The following is a 22,781-nucleotide window of genomic DNA, read 5'->3' as shown; positions in this document are numbered from 1 at the left end:
GCACCTAAAAACTATATATAAATATGACTTATCAGAGATGCAAAAGCTTGTGTATGTCATTTCATATGTACATAATAATAAAAAAAATAATAATTATAATTATAGAAATAATAATAATAATAATAATAATAATAATAATAATAATAATAATAATAATAATAATAATAATAATAATAATAATAATAAATGAGTTTTTTGTTCGAAAATACATTTAACTTTCAAGTTTTTGCGAGAAAATATCTTATATAAAAATTATTGTCCCAAACTACCTTACTTTTACCATTTTGTTGTTGACAGCTACCTTATGCCGGACTCTGACATTGACTTTGTATTTTTCGATTTTTTAATGATATGTTATATCACTTGATCTCTTCAAACCCTTTTTTAATTTTTTCCCACCATAATTTCCCATTTTCATGTGTGCACGTGCTCTCTCTCTCTCATATCTCTATGACACTTTGTACCACCAATCCACCATTAAATTCCTCTTCTACTTCTACTAAAATTGAAACAATCATACTCCTCAATCACCCTCTGAGTCTCCTCGAATCTCAAGCAATTTCCACAAGGGTAATTTTGTTTTTCCCACAATTTTGAACTGAAAAGAAATTCTACTCCACAAGGGTAATTTTGTTTTCCCACAATTCAGCTGTCAACAACAACATTGTAAAAGTAAGGTAGTTTGGGAAAACAATTTTTTTAAAAGGTAGTTCTCGCAAAAACTTGAAAGTTAAAGGTAGTTCGGGACGAAAAATCTTAAAATTAATAATAATGATACTATTATTATTATTATTATTATTATTATTATTATTATTATTATTATTATTATCATTATCATTATTATTATTATTATTATTATTATTATTATTATATATTATTATTATTATTATTATTATTATTATAAGTCATAACAAAAGTGATATTCAATGAATCTCTTCCAAATTGTCATTTTCTCTTATCAATTAACTTTATAATTTTATTTTGGATTTAAGTTTATTTAAAAGAAATTATGCTGTGTATGAGAAAAAAAAAAAAAAAAAAACTACACTATACATACTATTTAGAAATTTGATCCATGTGAATTTTTTTTATCATCCCAACATATCCAAACTTATTGCAATTTATTAGAACGAATACAAACTTGTTTTCTTAAAAGAATACAAATTTATATATGAAAATAATTTTAAATAAGTAGACCATAAACACTATCTAACTCATTTTAATAAAACAAAAAAGCAGTAGACCTCTTTAATTCCTTAAAATAAGACAAAGTTTCTAACTGGAGCTATAGTATTGGAGCTAAACCAGTGATTTTGGTGTTAGCAAATATGCTCTTAATTATATAAGTGAATTATTTGAATGATTGGGCATCTTAAATATAAACCTTTTGAGTCTCCCCCTTTCATTTTCTCTCACTAGTTGGAATAATGGAATTACTTTATAGCTTTAGGGGTTTCTCTCAAAAGTACTACAGCGGAAGTCAAAATGCAGGTACGGATGATAATGAGCCAAATCATACATCTATTTGACAAACTAAACCTGCTCAACTAAGGGACATTGTATGATTTTGTAGCTTATTTTTTTAAAAAAAGAGGGACATTGTATTATGGCGCACCAACATCCAAATTAAAGATCACTAGCCTCATTATTGATATTTCATAAAGTACCAACTTTATTTAGTAAGAGTACAGCACATTTTTGTTATTTTGTTGGATCTAATGTGCAACACTTATCTAGTCATGGATGATAACTCCTGGCAGGTGCCAAATTAATTAAGTAGTGTTTGATACAGTTAAGGATGGTAGCTTTAGGATTTCTAAATAGTGTTATATGAAATTAACAAAATGATATAATGGTTGGCAATAAATATGAAATTTAACTTAGAACTACCATAGATACATTGATTTTGTGCCCTTTATCTACTTATGTTTCCTAGATTTATTTAATAAATTAGTTATTAGGCACGGACATCCCGGGTAAGAAAAAAATTCATTTATTTATATAATACTTTAAAATAATAACACTAAATACAACTTAACCTAGTGGTTAAGATTTTAGTATATGTACTTGAGCTCTCTGGATCAAAACCTATACTACGCAATTTCTAAATTTAGTTTCTTGTCTAATTGGAACGTATCTATACTTAGAGAAACTAATCAAAACGTATTCAAACCAAAACAATTCTTTTCTGCTAAGGTAAATAAAACATATTCCTAATAGATCCATATGATTTGATAGCTACGAGCAAATCTACCACTAACAATACTATTAATCTTTTGCAGCTAACAACTACTATAACTAACAATAAGTCTCTAACAATTAGTTTTGTCGAAAAAACTCAAACATAATAATTGATCTTATATTTTAGATATATTTAATTGGAGTCAAAATCAACTATCTAGTTTCAAGTCCCATAGCTCTTTATATTATACCCGATGAATAATTTAAATTATAGACTATAGTAAGAGGGGCCGTTACGTAGCAACCTAGGACTACAGCCTACATGGAGCAACTTATAGTTATAGCATTAGCCGGCGCCAAATATTCGGTTATTCTGCGTTTCTTCGCTAAAAGCTTCCCATCAGTTCACTTCCCCCCCAAACAAACCTTCCACACAACACTTAAAAACTGAAATCTTTCAGTTAAAAACCTCATTTTTGAAAGCTACAATAATAACAGCTTAAGAACAACAACAAAAACAACAACAATTTCATCCAACATCCTTTCTGCTTCTTTCTCCCCTGATAAATTTAAATTTGCTCCCTCAACTGATATACAATCATATTTTGACACTGTGTTTTCTTGCAAACAATCTAAAAATGATCATGGAAAATGGGTTTTCATCACCAAGAAGTGAGCCATTTCCTGCTGGTTTGAGGGTGTTGGTAGTTGATGATGATCCAACTTGGTTGAAAATTCTTGAAAAGATGCTCAAGAAGTGCAATTATGAAGGTTTTTTTTTTACAATCTTTTCTCTTGTAACTAATTCATACCCCATCTTCAATTTTTAGCCTTTGAAGTTACATATTAATTTGTTAAAATTCTTGATTGAGCTTTTTTGCACGTGCCCAGACGATTAATTTGCTCTTTTTGTGTGTTTCTTTGGTGATATAGGTATCCTGATGATTTTTAACTAAAAGGGTTTTCTCTGAATTTATTAGATTGCTATAATTTGTTATGATCATGGTTTTGTGGGTTTAGCATATGATTCAAGTATATGAGTTAGTTTTGATCATAGTGCTTTTTTAAAAAAAATATTTTTGAAAGTGATGATGCTTTGAGCTAGAAGGGGTTTGCTGAGATGTATTATATCGCTCTAATTGATTATAGCTTGCTGATCATAAGTTTTCAGTTTGATTGAGATATGATTTAGTTTAAAGCAATCAGATAGTTGCATAAGACAACTATGCATCAGATATAGTTCATAATCGATTTTTGTGTTAGGCTTCTTGTTTTGGTACCTACTTTGAATCTTATCAATCTGGGAAAAGAAGTTCATGGAACTCTGAAAGTTAAGCGATGGAGTTTAGTTGAAAGAAGTAATCTCATATGGTGGCTGCATAATCGACAAAATCGAGAATATCTTTACTTGGGAAATTGGGATTAGCAAGTTGATTTCCTTGATGTGAGGTCGGCCAAAGTGATCAGCAGAATGAATCATATATAGTCTAATCATGCTGGTTATGTCGCTTCACTTGATGTTTGGAATTGAACCTGATGTCTTTTGGGAACTTTCTGGATCAATTTTTGGCTGTGATAATGTTTCCTATTATGGAATTAGATTCTCAATCAATTTGATCAAACTTTTGTGGAAAGTATCTACTTTACTATCAAAGAAAAATTAAGCTTTCCAGGTTGAAAGAACTGATGGTTCATATTAAGTTCTATCTGTTCCTAGATTTAGAAGACAATTCTGCAAGGAGAAGTCACTTTTTGTCCACCAGGAATCACCTTTTTCCTTAGTAACAATGACTAACTGGATTGAGTTAACTTTATTGTTTGCAACTGAGAGAAGTTTAATTGCATCACTTGCTTAAATAGTAGTAAATTTCATAGTTAATTCAAAATTGAGATGAAAACAAGCTGAACTTGATGAATAGATAAACAAGAGCACGACTGCATAAGTTTTAATCAGTAGATATGATTATTGATCCTTTTTACAGTGCTAAAAAAGACAGTTTGGCTGTGTAAATCTTGAGTCTGGTGATTGTGAGAGATGCAAATCAGTGAGTCCCAAACCTTGCAAATGATTTGCCAGCGATGTTTTTGTACAATTACAGGACAGTTTATGTTAAGACTTTTTTTTTCTTTTTTTGCATCATTTATATGCTACTGCAGCCTATGTGTTCTTTGCTAGTTTTTTTATATTATTGGCAAGAAGGTGACTTAAAGACCAGCTGTTGTATAGTAGAAGTAGATCCATCTTCAGTTTCCCACACCATGATGCGCGAGTTCTGTCCATATATATACTTTACATCAAAGCAATTCATTTCGTCATATTTTAGTGGTATCCTAGTCCATGTTTCATGCAACAAAATTCTTTCTAACATTTCATCCTTATGATGGTTATTTAGTGACGACAAGTGGCCTAGCTCGCGAGGCTTTGAAGTTGCTTCGTGATAGAAAGGATGGTTTTGACATTGTCATCAGTGATGTCAACATGCCTGATATGAATGGCTTCAAACTTCTGGAGCATGTTGGACTTGAAATGGATCTTCCCGTAATCAGTCAGTAATCCTTCATTGCTTTTAACATCTTTGTCTTGAAATTCATTATGAAAATGCATTACTTTCTTCGGTATCCAAATTTGTTGACAAGTTACATTATAAACTCATACAGTGATGTCTGTGGATGGGGAAACGAGCAGAGTTATGAAAGGTGTCCAACATGGAGCTTGTGACTATCTGCTCAAACCTATACGAATGAAGGAGCTTAAGAACATATGGCAGCATGTTGTGAGGAAAAGAATGCATGAAGTGAGAGATATTGAGTGCATTGAAGACAGAAGTGGAATAGACCATTTTCATGATGGCCACTATGGTGGTGACCACACATTTCTAAAGAAACGAAAAGATCTTGACAACAAGCATGATGACAAAGATTCAAATGATCCTTCTGCCAATAAGAAAGCTCGAGTTGTTTGGACTGTGGAACTCCACCAAAAATTTGTCGAAGCTGTAAATCAGTTAGGAATCGACAGTGACAGTGAGTACATAATTAGGCTGTCCGAATTTAAGCCGATTGATTATTGATTTTATGCATTATTATATTTATAGCTCTTGCAATCTCGGTCTTTTGTGCACAAAAATACTTTGATCATTGTTTCTCATTGATTTTTTAAGATTTATAAGCATACATGTTATTAAGCTATATTACTCGGACTCGGGTACTTGTATTTTACATTAGGATGTATCCAAGTACCCGACTCGGACATTCTTACGAAAAAATACCATGATGTTAGCCCAATTCAAAGTGTTGAAGCCTCCATACCTATGTCAAAGTGTCGAGGATCCGACACGGGTATGTTTGGTGAAATAAAGAATCTGGTTAATGCATAGACTAAGAATATTAAACGTAGCATGTATTCTGTTCATTTTTTATCCATAAACTTACTGTTCTTTGATGTCTAACTTTGGAACTGTTTATTTTTTTCCAGAAATTGGTCCAAAGAAGATACTGGACCTGATGAACGTGCCAAGGCTGACAAGAGAGAATGTTGCAAGCCATTTGCAGGTCAATATATTTCTGAATCATTGCTTGCTTATATGTCCTGAAGTCACATGCGTCATTTAGACATACATCAACATCAACTTTACCCCGATGCCTCAAAAAAGGCTCCTACTCTGGGCATGGTAAGGTGTAAATGGATGTACAACAGCCTTACGCCTGTGAAGCAAATAAACTGTCACAGATAATTTTATGAGCCATTTGTAGTCCAGTATAATTTAGAAGTTAAAGTATATTGAATATTTAGCTACACAGGAAATGGGCAAAAAAGACCCCCCGCCACATCTATGTGCTATAACCTTTCACTTCCAATCTATGCGAGGATATTATCAACATAAAACAGGGCCTTTAGCTGGCTTGAAACCCTATCGCCCAATCTGAAGATATCTAGCTATTTAGAGCAATCCTACTATTGTAAAACTGTAAATTATAGGATCAAATAACATCATAAAGTATTTTTTAACGCAAAAAACATAAAAGTTTGACATGTTTTAGCTTTTTTTTTTTTATGTAAGTAGTCAGTCAGAGTTTGGCGTCAAGCAAAAGCAATACTCTTGTTAATTGAAGGAGGATGTCTTGAGATTTTGCATCTTAGATTTGGTTTATTGACTAATCATCTGTTTTTCTTGTAATCTCTTCAATTCTATAGAGCATGTTATGTACTTGATAAACATGTTGCGTGAGATAAGTTTCTAAAACAACTTAAATATGCAGAAATACAGGCTTTATCTGAGTAGGATAAGGAAGGAAGATAAGATGGAAAGCAGTTGTGGAGAAACGAAGAATCCAGATTATTCCCCCAAAGAATCCAGTGGAAGTTTCAGTCTTCAAAACTCCAGTTTTGGGCAACAAAATGACATTACGAGCAAGTATGTGTATCAGGAAAATCAGTTGCCTGTTCAAACTCCAGATTCCAAAACCTTTGACAATGATTTAGGTAGCAGCAAATTTTTGACAGAGCATAGAATACCTTTCAGCACTGAGAATTCTGATTCTCACACATCTAGGAACTCGCAGATAGGCCTCAACCATACTTATGGGTCTATAGATACCAGCATAAAACATTCATCATTTGACTCTACTGTTGCTGGTCGGTACCCCTGGAGTGCGGAAATACCAGACCTGAAGTTTGAACTTGAATATAAGCCACATCTGCAGTTGGAGAACAATTTCAATCAGCCAGCAGCTCCAATTATGCAGCAGCACATCATTCCTGATCTCATAGAGCCTGCTCCACATGTCAGTGCTGATCTCCTAGAGCCTGCTCCACAGTGTACACACACCAGTTCTGGTCCATCAATCAGCGAAACTAACTTAGGCCTCATTGATATCAAACCGCTGATTGCTAAAGAGGGTGGCCATGATATCAAGGGACTATCTCCTATGGAAAGTGCACTTGGATCATTCTCTGTCTCAAATGCTGATGCTTGTGGTTGTGCTTTTGACATGAAGAATCAGAACTTTAGTCAGGGAGTGAACAATATAACCAAGGAACCCCCCCTATTAGAAAGGTCGTTTCAGACATTCCCTGTGCAGTCCGGGAGCCATCTCATGGATGCACATGGTTTAGACCCGAGCTTCAATGTCACACTGCAGATGGAGAAACAGATTTCCTGTCAGAGTAGTGTACCTGGTTCTGAACTTGACCTGAGAAACCAGGTTTTAAAGAGTGAATCAGCTTCTGAACTCCTACGTGAGGACTTGATGTTTCGCTTGCTTCAATATGGTGATTGTACTTCCAAAGATTTTGGATTGGGTTTCAGTTTGCCAGAGCATGAAAGTGTTTTGCCACTTTATATGCCAAAGTTGGATTACGAGAATTCTTTTGATTGGGGGGAATATCCTCCCGATCAAGGCCTCTTATTCTCATGATTGCTCTTGTAAAGGAGACCTCCATAAGAAAGTCCGCCAATAACCCTTTGGTACAACGAATTAAGCATGATATGAAATTTCTTTTGTTTTTGTGTTTTTTCTGATAACATATGTGCATTATAAAGTTTCGCTCGCTGGTTTTGATGGGTCATTGTCTATGAATTGGACCTGCCAACAACTATACTCTTAGCAGGGTCTATAATAGTTTGATTTTATGTGTTCCAACACGTTCGCGCAGAAGATACATAGACTGCATTGTTTGAGATTTTCTTCAAGTTATTTCAGTTGGCAAAATAATGCAGACTTCACTTTGTGTGTGAATAAATCACATAGTGGGGACATCAACATCAACATTAACCCAATGCCTCTAAAGAGGTTCCTACTTTGCGCAAGGTAAGACTAAACAAAGGGACAGGATCTACGTTTCATCGAAAGAGCTGCATCATGTTATTCTAAGAACAGATAGAACTGTTGCAAAACAGCTCAATGCACTGAATTATCACACAAGATATCATTTTTTGTATAATATACTTCCAGCTAGAACAACTGGTCTTAGGATGAGTGACTGACAGACAACGATTCATTGATTTTGTAACAAAAGTTTTCCATCTATACAAGCACCATGTTCATATTACATAAAGCTGTAGTGCAAAACTATCCCATTGTCAAAACTTGTACACTCATCAGAGAATGAATAGATACACAGCATAAGTGGAAAGCAAACACCTTGACAAATCCAGTAGTCTCTCTCCAGATGGGAGGTTTAATTGTCAAAGGATGTTAGGAGAAGCATTTTCATGTAATTTCATCTTGGTTGGCAAGTTGACTGGAATTCGCTTGTTTCCTGCAGCAGGTTTAGGACAAACACTACTCACAAGAGGTAGAGAGCATTTGCTTCGTGCCAAGTTGCTAGAAGGTTTAGTTCCGCCCTTTGGCAGGTATGGTCGTGCAAGAGGAATCTGCAAGTAAGAACATATATGAATGAGTGGCTTGAGAGAGATGAGATAAGCAAAATTGGATCTCTCTTCAAAATTGTCAAACATGAGAAACATGTAAGTATGGCATCTTTCCCAAAAAGCCTCAGATTCATGCAAGATTATCTAGTGAACAGAAGAAAAACCCTTGTGATACCTTTGCTTTATGAGAAACTAGTAATAGTTAAACTAGATATAACTAAGTTCCAATTTCTAATCACCCTTCGTTATAACAGCAGACATAAAGAGCTAACAAGATGGAATACCTTTGATTTGTCGCTTAAAACTTCTCTCGTGATGTCTACTGCAGCATTTGAAAGGTTCACACTCTGCGATAGTTTCCTGAAATCAGTTTTAGGTTTCACCTGCACATGGAATTTGCGAAGGTAAATAATACTTGGTGGAAAACAGGAAGGTCTATCTACTTGCTAACTTTGAACTAAGAAAAGACAGAATCTATGAGATCCATCTAGTTGTGTGAATCAACAGAGGGTTCTAGTGATTTATTTGATAGTAGTTTGTCAATGGACAGATTATACAGATGCCAGCAATAGTCAGAATCCAGAATGTCAAGAATTTTCATATCTCAAGTTTTTTATTTTTATATATACATATATCAAATACATATATACATACGTGTATGAAGTGCAGAAAATTATGATGGCAGACGCACCTTATCAAGAAGCTGCATTTTTTCTGCTTCCTTCTCTAACCTCTTCTCAAAAAACTGCCACGAATCACCAAAGGATTAGGACAAATTAACTCAATAAATTCAAGGAGTGACTAAACTTAGGACATACTTCTCTACGTTTTGCTGCTCTTTCTTCAGTTCTAAATCTGAACGGAGAGAATGTGAGAGGAGACGGTGCTGGAGACTTCACATTCCTGTCAAGTGACGAATGCATTATACTAACATCCCCACAACACTATGTGTAAACATCAAGGCTTGTTGCAGAATTGAAGTCATATATAGCTTTGCACACCCATGATGAGAAAACCTATAAGTTACAATGATGCCTCTTCATATCTACTATCAGGAATGGTGGCAGGAGAAATATATACCAAGAAGTACATCCAAAAAGAAAACATGCAAAGAAGTTCCCCAAATTGAGGTGATAAGTAGTATAATTCAGCAATCACATCACAAGTTGCAATAAGACTCGGTGTTAAAATTCACTTGATACCATTTCCATCATAGTTCTATAACTTAAAGAGTAATTCCAAAGACATCCGAACACTATGTTAATCTTAAGAGCACAATGAAAGTTGTGAATCGTACATCATGGAATAAATATTGAACAGAGGAAATTAGAAAAACTACTGCATAGTTGATGAGTCGCATGTTTACAATTAATGACATGTTAACTGGTGAATGGTGACTTCATGAACAAAAACCGCAATAAGTCAATAACGGAGAAATGACCATTAGCTTTTATATGGATGCCAAAGTTGTTCTTACCCCACAGAGGGTGACTGCAATTTCTGGTCCAATTTTCTGCTCTTGTCAAATGACTTCTCAAGTGCTATTCTGCTTCTGGAGACAAAATTTGAAAGCTTAAGTGCCATTAATTTGAGCACGGCACAAAGATGATTACCTCAATGGAAAAGAGTATACCTCCTAGCTTCTGACTGAGGAGTTGTGTATGGATGTCGTGAAACACTGCTCGTAGATGCCTGCAGTATGGAAAGTATTGTATCTATACCTGTTAAAATATGTTCCATATTCCAACTATATAAACTTTAATCTGGTTGAAGATTAAGAAACAATTTTTCAAAGTCAATATGCAACAAGCTGTTAATTTAATCTTTCCCTCCCCATGATTTGGGTGGTTTCTTTATTGCTAAAAGATGCTAGTGCAAAAAGCTGCAGATTAGGCCTATGAACATATATATTCTTTCACTTGGGATATCTTAGCTTTATTATGTATGTGATTGGTCTGTCTTTGAGCTATGCAATTATACACCTTGCTATGTAATAATAAAGAAAGTAAATATACGACGATAGTGGAATATTTATACAATTAATCTAGTATACAGTAACGCCAATAATCCAATCAAGAGAGGTGGTCCGATATCTAGCAGTTGTTGTAATTAGATTCACCATCACTAGTGCTGGAGACAGCTGACAGCATTCAACTAAAGTCAGACAAACTCATAAGAGACATGAAAAACACATACCCTACTAGTACTTGGAGTTGGAGTTGGAGCTGGTGAATGGACGAAGCTTTTTCGTATCATCTTGCCTAGAGGAGTGAATAACTTCCCTATTCCAGATTTATGAGAAACTGGAGATGATTTCCTCATTAGCTTGACATCAATATTAGCATTCATTGACATCTGAACCATTCTTGAACTTGATTTATTTTTCTCAAGAGACGCCTTTGCAGACTTAACGTTGCTAATCATGCTACTGCTTTCCTTCTTAGGAGTTGCAAGTCTAGCAAGAGAGGATGATAACTTGGACATGTTGCTTTTTTTTGAACTTTTCAATGATGAATCTTCTGATTTTAGCTTGTTTCTTGGCTCCAACTTGTCGTTCTGTGCTTCTTTCTGAAGTATCAACAGCAACAAGATCTAATTACAGAAGAAATACATAAACCATAGATTTTTTATATATAAAAAAGAAACATGCTACCTTGATAGTCATCTCCCTTTTTGGGGTGGTCAGAATAATCTCACTTTCCAATGCATCTTTACACTTCTTTACTTTAATCCCAACAGAACTCCGAGTGACGCATGCATTTACTCCTGCATCCTCACACTGATACACTTGAACGTCCAGAGGACACTCCTTAAGATCTACATTTGAGCTTGATTCCACAACATTGGCCTCCTCAATCTGTACATCTTTTGCTTGACTAGAAGAATCACATAAAGTGGCAATGACACTTTTAAGTGGCTCCACATCAGGGATATCTTTGCTCAGAAATTCATTCACAATTGAATGACTATAGGGAACTGATGCTGCTGTACTCAATGCTGGTGAGCTTGAACTCATTGGTATTTCATTAATGGTTAAATGACTATCGGGAAGTGCTACTACTGGATTTGGTGCAGGTGAGCTTGAGACAGGTGCTGCATTTTGGGTATCCTCGACTTCTGGTTCAACATAACAAGAATTATCATTTTCCTGTTCCAGGGCTGCCTGCTTCTTGGCATCAATCTTCCTGTAATGGGCCTCAAAGTAAGCTTTCATCTTGGCAACAGATCCAGGTCTAGAAGATTTTTCTGCTTCTTCTAGGTAGCGATTATTGGAAAAAGTTGACCATTTCTCCCAAGCCAAGGGTTCTGACATATATCTTCCAAAAGATATTGATTCTCCAAGTGCACACATCGGATTTCCCTATCACATAAAATCTGTTGGTTAATATTCCTGTTGAACTGATGTAATGCAACTCTAATTTTCACTCTTAAGCAAGATGCTATCAGATAAGTAAAATTCATATAAGATTTATACATCAAATATTCAAATTTTCCGATTGAATTATCCTAAGATACTCACCATATTGATTGTTGAGATAATCATAGATAGAACTTATTATGAGAAACGACTACTTCAGCTCATCCCTACAAAGCAGACATGCGTGTAATTTGTCCATGAAATTGCATATAGACAAGCACAAATATCAATAGACGAGCCACAACCTGCATACTCAATTAACATTTGAGGACACTTCCACTATAAAAGAGGAAGCACGAAGTCAGAACAACGCCTCCACTGTCGACACAGCTTCTCTAAGAATAAATGATCAAGCAATACTAACCCCAAAAAAAACACTTTCATCCCCAGATATTCTCTTGTTGAATAGCTAGCAGATTTTTCTCCATAATGAAGTATAAATTTGGAAATACATAGGTTGCTTAAAAACTTCATACTAAAGCATAAGCAACTCAGATCTCCCTCATCCTTTAAGCATTATCAACTTCTAAGCTAATTTATAAAAACTATTGCAACAAATTACTACCTACTTGCAAGTTACAATCAATTAGTGGCATATTAATTTAGCTTACAATGTAAAATATGCACATAATTTAGTTATCAAACAATCACAAGCAATACCCTTATAGATAAGCATAAAATTAACACACATAAAGCAGTTGAATGAATTTAACATCGTATGGTACTTTTATAAAATAAAATCAACACATTCTAGCAAAATAAAATAAAACCCAGTTTCAGAATGAACAGAAAGATGAAAACCCACATAAAGAATTCAAGCAAAAATATGTAAGAATCAACTGAAACAGAATTGAAACTGGAATAAAATCGACATGTTCTGGTAAAAAAAAAATGAAACCCACTTCAGAATGAGCAGAAAGATAAAAACCCGCTTAAGAATTTAAGCAAAATATGCAAGAATTAACTGAAATAGCAATAAAACTGTAACGGGGGATTTTGTGCAAATGAAATTTTAGGAAATTAACCTCTGATAATTCATGGGAAGTTTCAGAAGGATGTGAAATTGAACGTCTTAGACAAGCTGATTCCGCCATTGTGTTGCTCTGTGCTTAGACTAGAGAGAGAGGGAGAGAAAGAGAGTGTGTGTATGAAGAAAACGGTTACTTTCGTGGGTACATGGAGTTAAATTTGGGGGAAAAAGGAGGGGGTGTCAAGCTTAAAATTTGAATTTTGTGAGGAACAGACAAACAGGGCTCAACATGTAGAGCCCAGATTTGCAACGTCTTTTAAGAGAGAGAAAACATAAAAAGCGCCTTTTTAGTATTTCCAATCGTATATGTTTTCCTATTTATAGTAATGGGCCAAGATATTAGATACTCACTCCATCCAAAATAAATCACTTAATCCTTCCATCTCTAATTATTTGCTCTACGATTTTTTATTAATTAGATTGTGTTATATTTTATATAATGTTTATTTATTGATTAATATAGAATTTTGTAAGTTTTTTTTTTAGAGGTAAGAAGAAGGCGTCATAACCGGACCGGAACCTCGCACTGGTCAACTCAGCCCAAATTTGCAGACAAGGCTCCTTAGGAATAGGAGGAATGGTAAGGAAAAATCCCAACACTCAAAATGTCTCTAGTGGGGTTTGATCCTCGACCAAGTACTACTTGGTATGTAATTTTGTAAGTACATGGAGTAATTGCAGAATGCAACATATAAGGCATAAACAACTAAACAAGTGTTTGGAAAACCATGTAAAAGCAATTTGGAGTAAACAATTGAAAATTTGAAATGGAAGGAGGACGCTAATTTTATAATTTGAATTATTAGTAGAACATGTAAATTTGGATTAAGGTTGTAATTTTCAGTTTGAATTATTAGACAGGTTATTTATTGGTCGAAAATCTAATATTACAAGGGTACAAAACTCATGTATAATAATAAGTAGACTTGGCATTCTGGTAGGCTTCATATTAAAAATACTTTATGTTAAGGATAATATCACATCGATTCAGGTTACGAGCTGAAATTATGTCTAAAGTTAGAATGAGGAGACTTTTCTAAGTAGTTCTTTAATTTTGTACATATATGTAGTAGTGATTGTCCAACGTAATCTAAAGTTTCAGAATCTAGTCAACCCAATTGGTCTATCATCTATTTTTATTTTCTATTTTCTCACTTTCAAAATTTATAACGTTGAACTTTAAAGTTGCTTTACCCTTTTTGTTAAGTTCTTATTGACGAAATTACTAATATCAATTAGATCGTCATAAGTGACCGAAAAAGACAGTTAAAAAAACATGAAAAAAAGCATGAATAGGCCACAAAAGATCTTGTATTATTATAGTAAATAGAAAATGACCCCATTTGACAGACAAATCGAATTGCGCCATAGCTCGAGCGTGGTCGTATTGGGTTAAGGTCTAATCTTGTTAAATTTGCTTATATACTTCAAATATCAAATTTTCATTATATATACTAATACATAAATTAATTGTCAATGCTAATGCAAATGGAAAGAGCTTTTTAGTAACAAAGTCCATAATAGATTAGTTGTTTTCATAGGTTTTGCATATAATTGATCACAATATCAATAAGATTTATTCTGATGATTTCAAACGGAATATACAAGAAAATTGTTTTAAGATTTTCTTCTCTTCAGGAAGATATCTTAATTCAATAAATAACATATTTCATGAACTTACATTGGTTAATTATTATGAAAAGATACTTAAAAGCTCGTAGAAAATATGTATTCATATATTAAAAGGCATTTCTAAACAAGTAACGAGGCCATGTGACTCCCTAACGATGTTTTGAAAAAAAAATTAAATTGTATAAAATTTGATCCCCTGATTTCAAACTTATATACTATAGTTTTGACCACTAGACCACGTGACATTTAATGTTATTATTTCAAAGTAAAATATTTGTAAATAAAATTTTTCCTTATCCAGATCGTAGCTCGAATCTAAAAACTAGTTATGATTTTATAATCTTTATTATTATAGGAAGAATAAATTTCAGTTAGAGTAGAAATGAAGAGTTTTTAAAGCGATCCACAAGAGAGAGTCGATTCTATATCTTAGTGCATTTCGTAGAATCGTGGACTATATAGATCGTCTAGGACAAGAGATTTTGAGTTGCAGTATTGATGGCTACAGCTTGATCCATTTTTTTAGTTTAAAGCAACCACGCGAGGTTTGTCAAACAAATCCATGTTTACATAGGTCAATAAGGTTTTTCTATAATTATTTATAGCAAGTATTACTTTTATTTATTTGTAAAGTTAGTAAGAACGCAAAGGTTTATGTGGAAGCTCATTCAACTTCTCCAAATATTAACTTTCATGTTTTTAAATGGACACCTAATTTAATCATCAATATTTTTAATATTAATTAATATAATATATATAATAAAAATTTAATATTATGAAAATATATATTAAGACCAATTCATCATTTTACATGTATAATACAATGATACCAATCAAATTCCAATATTTGATGCCTAGCCGCAATAAAATAATATTTTTGAGGTTTAAGATTGATGAGAATTTTGAATCTTCATAAAATCATAGTTCTAGTAAAAGTATAGTAGGTAGACTTTTGCTGTTATAATATAAAGAGGATAGAAAGGAGAAAAAATAGTGTTTGTATTGTCTATTCCCTCCGTTTCATTTTAATCTACACATTCACACTTTTCACGCATGCCAATGCAAAATTTTAAGGACATATATCTTGAGTTTTGTATTTGTAAAAATTATAAAAATTACATATTAATAAAATACATGTTATGATGAATCTAACAAGATCCCACATGACAATATTTTCATCCGTGTATAAATAACAAATGATGATCAAAGTGAAATATGTGAATAGTGTAAAATATCAAGTGTAATAATTAAAATGAAACGAAGGGAGTATATCATTAGCACCAATACATATGTTATATATACAATAGAGCCTAGAATAAATTAAGCAAGAGAGAGATTCTAGCAACTATAACAGGACTAACCTACCAAGAATAAACATCTAAATATGCACAATAATCATAATAATATCAAGGTAATCTCAAGATACTATACTGATTCTAACATCCTCCCTCAAGCTCAAGGTGGGTGAATGGAACCCGTTTGGAGTTTGGATAGTAATTCAACAAAACGGCTAAGAAGAAGTGCTTTTGGTATCTGCTTTATGCTCTTTAGAAGATACAGAAAGAAGATGAAGGTGGTGTTGCGACAAATGTTGTCGAATGAAATGGCAGTCAACTTCAATGTGTTTCGTTCTTTCGTGGGACACGTCATTATATTATGAGCAATTTGGATAGCCTTGAGATTGTTACCATAAATAGCAGTTAATAATCGAACACCCATGTCCTCTGGAAGCCAGCGCAACCAGACAATTTCAGAAGTTGTGTTAGCAAGTGCATGATATTTAGCTTCAGAACTAGAACGCGCAAAAATTGTTTGCTTTTTGCTCTTCCATGATATAAAAGAATCACCAAGAAAGAAACAATTACCAGTGGTAGATAGATGATAAGTGGGATCACCTTCCCAATCAAAATATTTTTAGGCGCCTAAGATAAGAGCTGAATCAAATCGGAAACAAAGCCCATGGAACATTATCCCTTTAACATAGCGAAGAATACGTAGTACAACAACATAGTGGATTGCGCGAGGGGAAGACATGAACTGACTAAGAATATGGACTGCATATGCAAGGTCTGGGTGGGTGACAGTAAGATAAATAAGACTTCCCACAAGTTCTCGATATAATGTGGGGTCTCGCAAAGGTATTCCATCTGTAGGTGTGAACCTCACATTAGCTTCAATAGGAGTAGATGTTGTCTCACTATCAGTCAAACCTGCTTTAGACAAGAGATCATCAGCATATTTCGCCTATGTAAGATAGTATCCTTGGAACTTACTTTGACGAGGATAATGTCATGGCTCAAATGTACTGGGATCACGAGGATCTGTGAAAGAAAAGGACAAACCTAGATGTTCTGTGCTTGAATCAATTGAGCATAACATAGGATAAATATTGTTGACATCCAAAGAAGCGGAAGTAGAGGAGCTTGTAGAAGGTGAACTTGTAGTAGTAAATATATTCGAGATATCGAATGATTTCGTCGAAGAAAATTCTTCAATGACTGGAGCACGCACCTCAACTTCACTTTTTGTATTATCTTTTGTAAACAAATCAATGGAAGCATCAGTAAAATATGACGTGCTATGCACAATTTTAAAACTAGAGAGAGATGCGAACATTTTATGCTCCCAGAATACAACATGTCGAGAAATACTGATACGGTCAGAGATGGGATTCCAACACTTATAACCTTAGCATGTAGCACCATAGCCAAGAAAATAACATAATTGCACCCTTGGTTCTAGTTTAGTATGCTCATTAGGTTGAAAAAGAACAAAACAAATACAACTAAACATGCAAAAAAAAGTCATATTTTAGGGAAGTACCATGTAACTTTTCATAAGGAGACTTATTTTCAATAACTGGTGAGCGGATCAGGTTGATAGTGTACACAACAGTGAAAGTACCCTTTTCCCAAAAATATATATTCAAGACATGATCCAGAGATTAGTAGTGCACAGACAAAATCTAAGATATGCCGACGTTTTCGTTCGGCACGCCCAACCTGTTGGAAGGTGTCGAGACATGAGTGTTGAAGAGTCGTTCCTTTGCTAGCATGAAAGCCCATAATTGTCTTCTCCCTGTATTCCATTGCATTATCATATTGAAAGGTCTTAATTCTGCAAGCAAATTAAGTACCAATCATAGCAGCAAAGTCGAAGTAAATTTGTTTCAACTCGGATCAGTTTTTACGGAGATAAAGCTATGCATATCTAGAATAGTCATCGACAAATATAATAAAATATAATAGATCATCAAGAGTGGAATTGAGAGAAGGAGACCAAATATCCCAGCAAGATCTAGAGGAGAAACAAATATACTCGTTATTACTAAATGGCAAAGCATGATGCTTCACAAGTTGATAAGAAACACAATCCACTTTTTCATGTTTGACAAAGCCTAAAACACCACTACAAATCAAAGACTTTAATCTAGAGGAGGAAATATGACCCAATCTAGAATGCCAAATTTCTGGAGACACAACCGCAATAACATAAGACTCCGAAACTGTTGTTGAAACCTTTGGAGAAACTGAAAGTATGGCTTCAAATATATGACCAACTCTACCCCTGTCCCTAGTATTTCACCGCTTTAGGATCTTACACACAACAACCACTATTCGAAAAACAAACATCCAAGCCAAGTTCACATAGTTAACCTATGGAGATAAGATTTAATGCAAGGGACATGATAAGCATAATACAATGACAAGTTCGCAATCGAAGCATCCCCAACATGAGTGATATGCATGCATCGATGAATCATCAATAGTTTTGATAAAGGAATTGTGATATGGGTGTCTCTCTTTATAAAACAGAGCTAGTATTGTAGGTCATATGATTGCAACAACCAGAGTGAAAGTAACAAGAGGACTATATATCTATAGTTGTTGCTAGAGCTGATGTGATTGGAGTGCTATTTAGGTTGATAAAGGCTTGAAGGTCATTCGAAGTGATCGATGTTGGTAGCTAATCAAAGACATCAATTACAACATCAAATGTGTTAGAGCGAGGTTGTGATTGTTGAGTATAGCTTATGTCCTTACCATGTTTAGCTTGAGTGCGCTTACAATATAGCGACATAACACTTCATGCTTGTTTGAACAAGTTGCTATAGGTTTAGAGGCATGTGAAACTGCCATGACAACATTGGGCATAATAGACTCCATCTTGTGAGATTTTAGCATGCGAAGACGTGTCTCTTCAGATAACAACTCTGCAACAACACTTTTAAGTGTCGGGAATGTATCTCTATGCAATAGTGAGCCACACAGATTTTCATAGTCACCCTCTAACGCCACCAAGAATTACATAACTTGTTGCTTATCACGATATTCGTAGAAATGTGCAGCATCCTTTGCATTCTCCCGCTGAGGTTCAGACAAGGTTATGATCCCAGATATAGTGCATAAGAGCAAGAAAGTCATTAATAGACTATCCTGGAGTTTGCCTCAAGGTAGGAAGAGTCTAAAAAATTTGATATTGGTGAGCAGCACCATTTATAGAATATAGCGTTGTTAAGATCCTAAAATCTTAATGGATGGAATAGTAGTGTTTCTAGTCCATGTAAGAATTTAATGATTTTTCATATCCCAATCTCCCAGTTTATCACTATATTTTGCATCATCCTCACCCTTCTACTTAATGAGTTCAACTAAGGTACCAATAACATAACGCTATAATTTTCGTCCTTTAGGAATACTTAAGATCTCTTGAGACGAAGACACAAAATTCAAACCATCTAAAAATGGTCTTAATAGGTTGACTAACATCAAATTTATCCATAACTATCAAGTATAATAGACTTTATGAAGAATTCAAAAGAAACACAACAACCCGAAGGAATTTGGTAATAAAATTGTATTGATAATTGAATGGACTCCAATGAAGACATAATGGATCAACAGACGACCAGAGAGAGCCGCGTACAAAACTCACCTAACTAACTGAAGGTTGTGAGTAGTTATTCCCGCAATGACGTGACGAAATCTGCCGACGGTTTAACAAGATGTAATTCCGGCGACGGTATAAGAAGATACGATTGCGGCGACGGCGTGACGAAATCAATTATGAACAACCAGTTAATGGTAAGAACAGATTTGGGTAATCCGTTTTTAATAAATGGTAAAAAATTAAGTACTACAATGTGATGACTCTTTACATAAAAAAGAAAGAAAAAATTGACAGAAATAATTCCAACTATGACCGTTCCGCTAAAAATAATCCCAACTTTGGGTTGTATTAGAATAATTCAAACAATTTGGGGGTACCTTTCCAAAATAATTCAAACTTTTATTTTTCTTCCCTTCAATGATCCCATTTAGGTCTATTATATATTGGATAATTAAAAGTTTGAGTTATTTTGAGAAAGTACTCCCAATAGTGGGGATTATTCTAGAATAACCTATAGCGGGGATCATTTTGAGCGGAAGAGTGATAATTTGGATTATTCTTGTCAATTTTTCCTAAAATAAAATGTTAATTTTCAGAAAGTTAAGGTGAAGGAGTGTGTCAATGAGAGACGTGACTGGTGAGTGATGAATCTTTAAGGTCAATGTGGAACAAGAAAGCATCGGGAAGTCTGTAGAACTCACTTCTCTCTTTTCTTTTCTTTTTTTTTTTTTTTATAAATGCTCTGATACCATATTATAATATAAAGAGGATAGAAATGAGAGAATTATGTATGTATTATATATATCATTAGCACTAATATATACACTATATACAATAGAAATAAAATTGTAAAAGCGCTACATTTCCAAAACAAAGTACTTATCGACCCAATTAATCATAGTGGGGGATTATGAATTTGTTGGAATAACACAAATGTTATCGTTAATCAGATTGACACGCATCCGCGATTTGCTCATCTTGACATTTGCTACAAACCCACCATGACAAACTACCACCATCGCTCAATTACACACATATTACTCTGATCCCTGAAATTGAGGCACCAGAGACCCAAAATCACTTTAGACCTACAAGCTTAAGTAAAAAAATACAAAGCTATTTCAAAAAATTTAGTCAATTGCCTGAGACCTATCCTTCAAAGAGAATCAGTCCGTTTGAAAACACTTTCACTCAAGAACGGTCAATTCATGACAATGTACTTACTTACAAGAAATCTTTAACACATTTCAGAAATCTCAAAATAAAACAGGATGGTGTACCCTAAAGCTAGCTAGAAATGGAAAAAAGCTTACAATAGAATTGAGTGAGAATTTTATGGAGCTGCTTATTTGAGCTAGGATTTCATATTCAATGAATTAAGTGGATTAAGGAATGTGTGATCAATGTCTCATATTCCATTAAGCTTAATGGCAAATCTTCTCCTTGGTTCAAACCTTAAAGAGGATTGAGACAACGTGACTCTCTCTCCCCTTATCTTTTTCTTATTTGTATGGATGAATTTATTAAGAAACTATAAGTCGAAAGCACTATTCATAACTCCGAAATTGGGGTTAAATTAAGACCAGGATCCTCTGAAAATTCGGGGCTTGTTTTTGTTGATGCTAGCTTACGTTTTTTGTAAAGCCACGACAACAGCTTGTCGAAATCTAAGAAACACAATTGATGATTTCTTTAAGCTCTCTAGTCAATTACCACAAGTCATCAATAGTTTTTTCCAAAAATGTCCCTAATCATAGGAAATCTTCGCTTGCTAGTCATTTAATATGAGGCAAAACTCCTCTTTAGGATTCTATTTAGGAGTTTTCTTCAGCTCATATTACCCAACTAAGGCCGATTATCGGAGAATAATTCAAAATACAGAATAAAGTTTAACCACTGGGAAGCAAACTTTCTAACTAAAGCCGAAAGAATAGTTTTAATTCAATCTAGTTTATAAGCTCTTCCAGCCTATGTTTCTGGTTCCTTCCTGCTTCCTACTGACATTGTACACTCCATTGACCAACTTCATCGGAATTTCTTCAAGAAACAAAACAAAGATAAAAATGCGGTCCCTCTCATCTCATGGGATAAAATTTATCGACCTAAGTCCCAAGATGGACTGGGCCTAAGGAGAACCCTACCTTTAAATAAATAAAGCTTTTCTAGCTAAACTTGAGAGGAAAATCCTATCAAATGAAAATAGCTTGTGGGTCCAACTTATAAAAGAAAAATATCTTGCATACTCTTCATTTCTCAATTGTCAACCAAAACCAACCTACTCTTCAATATGGAGGAAAATCCTCCAACAAAGGGAAATTATTTGCAACGGTATTACTAGATGTAAGATTGAAAATTGTCAGGATATCCTTTTTTTTATATACATAACTTGTCATCCAATAAAAATCTTTTACATATGCTCAAACTACAAAAAATGGAAGTAGACCTTAACCTTCGCCTGAAGGATTTCAGCCAGATTGAACTTGCATAAGCTCAGTCTCCTTCTTTCTTCACATATAATCAACACTTCAAAGGAATTTCGTTACCTCAGTCAACAATCCCCGATATTCCAATTTGGGGGCACTCGTCTACTCGGCATTTCATAGTAAAATCAGTTACATGGTTAGCCTACAATTTACCTCATATTAGAAACGACAATTCAGATGGATCTGGGTTCTAGATATTCCCCCGAAATTACAAATTTTCCTCCGACAAATCTTCCATAACAATTAGGGGGTGCGACAAATTTATTTTTTCGAAAAATCATCCCGTTTGACTCTTGTACCATACGTCAAACTCAATCGGAAACTATTGATCATCTTTTTCGAATCTGCCAGAACATAAATCAATTATGGCAATTAAATGAAGTGAAAGAGTGGATCAATTGCAGTCTCGTAGATATACATATCTTACAACTCTGGGAAAAGATGCAAAAAAAACAAAAGCACCCTAACCAAGTACATCTTCATTCTATAAAGTATTTGGAAAGAAAGAAATGATATCATCTTCAACACTAATACAATTAACATCTATCTCATTTTCGACAAATCGAGAATCTATTACAATGAATGAAGGTTTTGCAATAAGATTGATTCTTGTCACCAATCAGGTACCTCATTCATAATATCATCTCTTCATCAAATACTTCATCCACGAGCCATCCCACAATCATTACTTGGGAGCCACCTCCCACAAGCATTTTCAAGCTCAACTTCGATGGCTCGGTTCGTGGTCGTTCAGCAGCAACCAATAACGTCAT

General features: G+C 34.2%; 2 protein-coding genes across 3 annotated transcripts; one reads left to right on the top strand and one right to left on the bottom strand.

Moving 5' to 3' along the window:
- Positions 1–2,510: 2,510 nt before the first annotated feature.
- LOC104897247 (two-component response regulator ARR11) lies at positions 2,511–7,690 on the top strand. Its single transcript, XM_010684088.4, has 5 exons — positions 2,511–2,952; positions 4,575–4,727; positions 4,840–5,205; positions 5,657–5,733; positions 6,442–7,690. The coding sequence occupies exons 1-5, from the start codon at positions 2,820–2,822 to the stop codon at positions 7,597–7,599; spliced, it is 1,887 nt and encodes a 628-aa protein (XP_010682390.2). The 5' UTR covers positions 2,511–2,819; the 3' UTR covers positions 7,600–7,690.
- Positions 7,691–8,151: 461 nt separating this feature from the next.
- On the bottom strand, positions 8,152–13,294 carry LOC104897248 (protein WVD2-like 4). Of its 2 annotated transcripts, none has more exons than XM_010684089.4 (9): positions 12,999–13,294; positions 11,209–11,916; positions 10,752–11,123; positions 10,189–10,247; positions 10,033–10,107; positions 9,374–9,458; positions 9,247–9,300; positions 8,840–8,938; positions 8,152–8,558 (listed from the first exon to the last, which is right to left on the bottom strand). In XM_010684089.4, the coding sequence occupies exons 1-9, from the start codon at positions 13,065–13,067 to the stop codon at positions 8,370–8,372; spliced, it is 1,710 nt and encodes a 569-aa protein (XP_010682391.2). In that variant the 5' UTR covers positions 13,068–13,294; the 3' UTR covers positions 8,152–8,369. The 2 variants fall into 2 exon arrangements, with proteins under 2 accessions (XP_010682391.2, XP_010682392.2); XM_010684090.4 differs by lacking the exon at positions 12,999–13,294 and adding an exon at positions 12,076–12,390.
- Positions 13,295–22,781: the final 9,487 nt, after the last annotated feature.

This window comes from Beta vulgaris, chromosome 6 (genome assembly GCF_026745355.1).
Source record: "Beta vulgaris subsp. vulgaris cultivar EL10 chromosome 6, EL10.2, whole genome shotgun sequence".
In the NCBI taxonomy this organism is placed as follows: domain Eukaryota; kingdom Viridiplantae; phylum Streptophyta; class Magnoliopsida; order Caryophyllales; family Amaranthaceae; genus Beta; species Beta vulgaris.
Note: the sequence above shows the minus strand (reverse complement) of the source record. Positions and strands in the feature narration are given on the sequence as shown.

Coding starts and splice junctions, on each gene's coding strand:
- LOC104897247 (XM_010684088.4), top strand. CDS start 2,820: ATGATCATGGAAAATGGGTTTTCATCACCAAGAAGTGAGCCATTTCCT. Junction 2,953..4,574: donor CAAGAAGTGCAATTATGAAG/GTTTTTTTTTTA, acceptor ATGGTTATTTAG/TGACGACAAGTGGCCTAGCT. Junction 4,728..4,839: donor AATGGATCTTCCCGTAATCA/GTCAGTAATCCT, acceptor AAACTCATACAG/TGATGTCTGTGGATGGGGAA.
- LOC104897248 (XM_010684089.4), bottom strand. CDS start 13,067: ATGGCGGAATCAGCTTGTCTAAGACGTTCAATTTCACATCCTTCTGAA. Junction 9,459..10,032: donor TTGCAGTCACCCTCTGTGGG/GTAAGAACAACT, acceptor GTCACTTGACAG/GAATGTGAAGTCTCCAGCAC. Junction 8,559..8,839: donor TTTTAAGCGACAAATCAAAG/GTATTCCATCTT, acceptor TCTTACTTGCAG/ATTCCTCTTGCACGACCATA.